The 5,667-nt window shown below is 49.3% G+C and overlaps 1 protein-coding gene across 1 annotated transcript in view; it reads left to right on the top strand.

Moving 5' to 3' along the window:
- Positions 1–983: 983 nt before the first annotated feature.
- The window catches only part of NUP210L (nucleoporin 210 like), an 89,365-nt gene continuing 84,681 nt past the window's right edge, over positions 984–5,667 (top strand). Inside the window, exons 1-3 of the mRNA XM_039218962.1 lie at positions 984–1,183; positions 1,465–1,529; positions 2,432–2,584. Coding sequence (XP_039074893.1) covers positions 984–1,183; positions 1,465–1,529; positions 2,432–2,584 — 418 coding nt within the window. The remainder of the gene's footprint in view (positions 1,184–1,464; positions 1,530–2,431; positions 2,585–5,667) is intronic.

Genomic DNA, 5,667 nt, shown 5'->3' with positions numbered 1-5,667 from the left:
CTCACACCTCCTTGACTTTTATTTACTGCTCCAAATGTGCTTTCCCCACAAGAACCATGAGGTTTGAGCTAAAACTCAGATCTTCATGGGTGGTGGCAACGGCGTGTGGTAACGCTCGCCGTGGAAGCAGACCACCAAAACTGGGTTCAGACTCCGCTCAGATTCTTAACTTGTATGTCCTGATGCACACAAGCAGATTTATTCATGTGTAAAGATAATGTGTATTATCAGGGTAAGTGTGAGGGTTAGAAGTTAATAGTTATGTGCCAGGCCTCTTCTAGGCTACTTAACTTAGCACTGCCATGTTCAGTGCTTTTCCTTCACAACTGTGTTAATTCTTCTAAGCCACGGATTTGTTAGGCTCTGTTCACACACTGCCCTGCGGCCGACTCTGAGCCGACAGCCTGTTGGGTACCTGGAGAGCACAGGTTAAGTTAACCAGGCGTGTTTGCTCAGAGACCGGCTGTGGGCGCGGACGCCTCCGTGGCAGCCTTCCGGACGCCAGTGCCCGGCCTTTCCTGCGCTCTGGCCTTGAGGCCGGACACAGGTTTGACTCCTGATAAAAACGACACCGCTCCCTTGGCAAAGTCAGCTGTTCATGACCGCGGCTGCAAGGATTTCCATTTGCAGGCACCGACCGATGCCACCTGGAAATTACAGCCCCCCAACAAAACCGCAACCAGCCCAAACTTTTTTTTTTTTTGGCTAGGAGCTGACCACAAGGTAGGCAACAAGAAATTACACTGGGAGAAGTTAGCTCTTCCTCGGCAATTTGTTCGTTTCCTCGAAGCCAGGATTTCAGGAAGCTGCCCTCCGAGCACGCGGCCGGCTTCGCGCCTCCCGCTGCCACGCGCCGGCGGTCCCGGCGCTCCCACAATCCCCAGCGGGGGGTGGCGCCGCCCCCTGTGGCGTGGCGCCCGCGGATTGGCCGGCGCTGGGGCCGCGGCCTCAGTCGCGCTGGGGGCGCCGAAGCGGCGGTCGCCATGACGGGCTCCGGGGCCCCGCGGCCGCGATGGAGCCGGCCGTCTGTCGGCTGGCCCGCACCCCGCGTCCCGCTGCTGCTGCAGTGTCTGCTCGGGGCCCTGGCCAGCAAACTCAACGTGCCGCAGGTGTTGCTCCCCTTCGGCCGGGAGCCCGGCCGCGTGCCCTTCCTGCTGGAGGCGCAGCGCGGCTGCTACACCTGGTGAGGGCTGCGCGGCCTTCCTGCGCCGCCTGGCGCCGGCCTGAGGACGCGTTGCGGGGGCCGGGCGCCTGGGGTGGGGTGCCTCCCGCGCGCCGCTGCGTTACTGTCTTCCGCGCCCGCACAAGGGAGAACTTGAGGGGCTGGAGGAGGTCCCCGTTGGGTGGGCAGGGCCTTCCCCTGGGTGACGGCGTGCGTCGGCGGCCACTGCTGCGCGGAGGGTGGGCGGCTGCCAGGGCCCCGGTGTCTGGGCTCCTCGGGGTCCCCGGGGACCTCCCGCTCAGCGCCCCGGTGCCCGCGCCGCCTGTCGGGCCTGAGGCAAGGAGGCTCAGCATCAAAGCCCCAGGAGGTTTTTGGGTTTTGTTTTGTTTTTGTTGTTGTTTGAGTTGGACTTACACACCTCATGATTGAGGCAGCCTTTCCACCTTAGCAGCCCAGGTTTACATTGGATGGAAGTGCTTTCCTCAGAGGAGAAACCTACGCCTCTCGTGATTGGAAACCCGTCACTGCGTTTACAGACTGAGTGGAGAATATAGCGGTCTTGTTTTGTTTTATTTTGTTTTTAAATTTTATTTAGAAAGAGAGAGCAGGGGAGGGGAGAGAGCGGGGAAGGGACAGGGAGAAGAGGGAGAAAGGGGATCCCAAGTAGGCTCCGCATTATCAGTGCAGAGCTGGTGGCAGGGCTCCAACCCATGACCCTGGGATCATGACCTGAGCCGAAATCAGGAGTCCGCGGCCCAACTGCCTGAGGCCCCCCCGGCACCCCTGTAAGAAGCTTGTTTTAAATATTGAGGGAGAGGGACGCCTGGGTGGCTCAGTCGGTTAGGCAGCCGACTTCGGCTCAGGTCATGATCTCATGGTTCGTGGGTTCGAGCCCCACGTCGGGCTCTGTGCTGACAGCTCAGAGCCTGGAGCCTGCTTCGGATTCTGTGTCTCCCTCCCTATCTGATCCTCTTGTGCTCACGCTGTCTCTCTCTTTCTCTCTCTCTCAGAAATAAATAAAAAATGTTTTAAAAAAAGAATTTTAAAAAAATATTGAGGGAGAAATAGAATACTTGTATAACTTGGTACAAGGGGTCATTGGGAAAGGTTCTCATGAGTCTCTCACTGAAATCTTGTGTCTCTAAGCATGGTCCCTACTTTAAAGTGTAATTTAATTGTACCTGATAATATGTAAGGAGGAAAAACTATAAGAATCTGTGTTCCGCTAAAAGTTAATTTTAACCCACTTTCTTATTTCAGACTTTTAAGTGTTTTATTCTGGCAGGCATTCCACCCATCATGACGCAGTAACTGTTGAGCCTTTATATGAAAATGGCACCTTATGTTCCCAAAAAGCTGTGCTCATTGCTGAATCTTCCCAACCCGCACGCCTCAGCAGTATTATCCTTGCTCGAGAGATAGGTATGTTGAGAGAAAATACATTATGAAATTGTTCATCTGGAGTAGAATAATCTGATATCTTTTATACGTAATATAAATGGTGTTGGCTTCAAATATGAAGTAGAAAAAAGCATTCTACAGTATAAACTGTAATTGTGGTATCCTATTCTGTGACTTTTTTTTTTTTTTTAATGTATATGTCTAGTACCTGGCTGGCATGGTGCCCGATGTAGAGTGGAAACCGTAGCTATTTGAATCAATAAAAAAAGGAAGGAATTATTTATTTGAACTAGCTTAGGTGTGTTAAGGGCTGAGGTGGGTCTTGAACAAGGCAAAAGGTAGTATAAAAGCAAGTGCTTTCAAAGTGTGGTCTGCGAACCTGTGTCATCAGCATCATCAGTATCGCCTGGAATTTGTTACAGGGTAAGTCCTTGGAGTGCCCAGCTGGTTCAGTCGCTGGAGCATGTGACTCTTGAACTTGGGTTGTAAATCCAAGCCCCACGATGGATGTAGAGATTACTTAAGAATAAAATCTTAAAAAAAAAAAAAAAAATGGGGGCACCTGGGTGGCTCAGTTGGTGTCTTGCTCCTGGTTTCAGTTCAGGTCATGATCTCACAGTTTGTGAGTTTGAGCCCCACATCGGGCTCTGTGCTGACAGCGCAGAACCTGCTTGGGATTCTCTCTCTCCCTCTTTCTTTGCCTTTCCTCTGTGATTTCTCTCTCTCTCTGAATGAACTTGAAAAAAAATTTTTTTAAAGAATAAAATTGTAAAAAAAAAAACAAAAACAAAAAAACCCTAAGGAAAAAAGATGTAAATTCTCAGACCCCATCTCAGATCTGCTGAATTAGAATCTCAGGAGTGAAGCCAGGGAATTAACAAGCTTTCCAGTGATTCTCATGCACACTAAAGTTTGGGAGGCACTGCACCAGTCTGTTTTAGACCAGAGCAGCTCAAGAAGGGCTATTTGTACCCAAAATCAAAGCAGGCCATTTTGCATCCTAGAGTTTCTGGCACTTCATTGCTGTATTGATAGGCCAGAAATATCTGTATAGTTGTTTTTTTTTTTTTTTTTTTTTTTTTTTTTTAGGGGAGAGAGAGAGACAGCGTGAACAAGGGAGGGTCAGAGAGAGAGGGAGACACAGACTCTGAAACAGGCTCCAGGCTCTGAGCTGGCAGTCAGCACAGAGNCAGGCTCCAGGCTCTGAGCTGGCAGTCAGCACAGAGCCCGACGCGGGGCTCGAACCCACGAACCGCGAGATCATGACCTAAGCGAAAGTCAGACGCTTAACCGACTAAGCCACCCAGACGCCCCTATCTGTATAGTTTTAAGATGTTTTGATAGTGGTATGTTTGTACTGTGTTAGTAAAGAGTTCAGTTTACTTGTATATCATGTTTCATATGATTGAAGATGTTGTCTATTAGAAAGCTGTGGTTTTTTTTTTTAATGTTTATTTTTGAGAGAGAGAAAGAGAGAGAGAGGCACGAGCAGGGGCAGAGGGAGACACAGAATCTGAAACAGGCTCTAGACTCTACTTAAAATGGATGAAGGACCTGAATGTGAGACAGGAAACTATGAAAACCCTACAAGAGAAAGCAGGAAACAACCTCCTTGACCTCAACTGCAGCAACTTTTTAACTCGACCCATCTCCAAAGGCAAGGGAATCAAGAGCAAAAATGAACTATTGGGACCTCATCAAAATAAAAAGCTTCTGCACAGCAAAAGAAACAATAAATAAAACTAACAGACAACTGACGGAATGAGAAAAGATAGTTGCAAATGACATATTGGATAAAGGGCTGGTATCGAAAATCTGTGAGGAACTTACCAAACTCCACACCCGGAAACAAATAATCCAGTGAAGAAATGGGCAGAAGACATGAACAGACACTTCTCCAGAGAGGACGTCCAGATGGCCAACAGACACATGAAACGATGCTCAGCGTCCCTCATCATCAGAGAAATACAAATCAAAACCACACTGAGATACCACCTCACGCCGGTCAGAGTGGCTAAAATGAGCAAATCAGAGAACTCTAGATGCTGGCGAGGATGCGGAGAAATAGGCATCCTCTTACTCTGTTGGTGGGAATGTAAACTGGTGCAGCCGCTTTGGAAAACAGTGTGGAGGTTCCTCAAAAAATTAGCAGTAGAACTCCCCTATGACCCAGCAATAGCACTGCTAGGGATTCACCCGAAGCATACAGGGGTGCTGATGCATAGGGTCATATGTACCCCAGTGTTCACAGCAGCACTTTCAACAATAGCCTATTGGAAAGAGCCTAAATGTCCATCAACTGACAAATGGATCAAGGAGGTGTGGTTTAGGGGCGCCTGGGTGGCTTAGTCGGTTAAGCGTCCGACTTTCGCTTAGGTCATGATCTCACGGTTCGTGGGTTCGAGCCCCGCATCGGGCTCTGTGCTGACTGCCGGCTCAGAGCCTGGAGCCTGTTTCAGTCTGTGACTCCCTCTCTCTCTGACCCTCCCCTGCTCACGCTGTCTCTCTCTCTCTCTCCTAGATATAAATAAAACATTAAAAAAAAAAAAGGAAGAAGATGTGGTTTATCTATACAATGGGATAGTACATGGTAATAAAGAATGAAATCTGGCCATTTGTAGCAACGTGGTTGGAACTCGAGGATATTATGCTGAGTGAAATAAGTCAGGCAGAGAAAGACAGATACCGTATGTTTTCATTTACAAGTGGAACAGGAGAAACTTAACAGAGGTCCATCGGGGAGGGGAAGGGGCAAAAATAGTTAAGGAGAGGGAGGGAGGCAAACCGTAAGAGTCTCTTAAATAGAGAAAAAACTGAGGGTTGATGGGGTGGGACAGAGGGGAAAATGGGTGATGGGCATGGAGGAGGACACTTGTTGGGATGAGCACTGGGTGTTATATGGAAACCAACTTGACAATAAACTATAATAAAAAATGTTTTATTAATTTTTGAGAGAGTGCAGGTGGGGGAGGCATAGAGAGAGGGAGAAAGGGTCAGATGCAGGTTCCTCTCTGACAGGCTGACACAGTGAGCATGAACCTCGAGATATGACCTGAGCCCACGTCGGACCCTCAGCTGACCCAGCCCACCCAGGTCCCCCCTGG

This window comes from Hyaena hyaena, unplaced genomic scaffold (assembly GCF_003009895.1).
Source record: "Hyaena hyaena isolate Hyena2069 unplaced genomic scaffold, ASM300989v1 scaffold_783, whole genome shotgun sequence".
NCBI lineage: Eukaryota > Metazoa > Chordata > Mammalia > Carnivora > Hyaenidae > Hyaena > Hyaena hyaena.
Note: the sequence above shows the minus strand (reverse complement) of the source record. Positions and strands in the feature narration are given on the sequence as shown.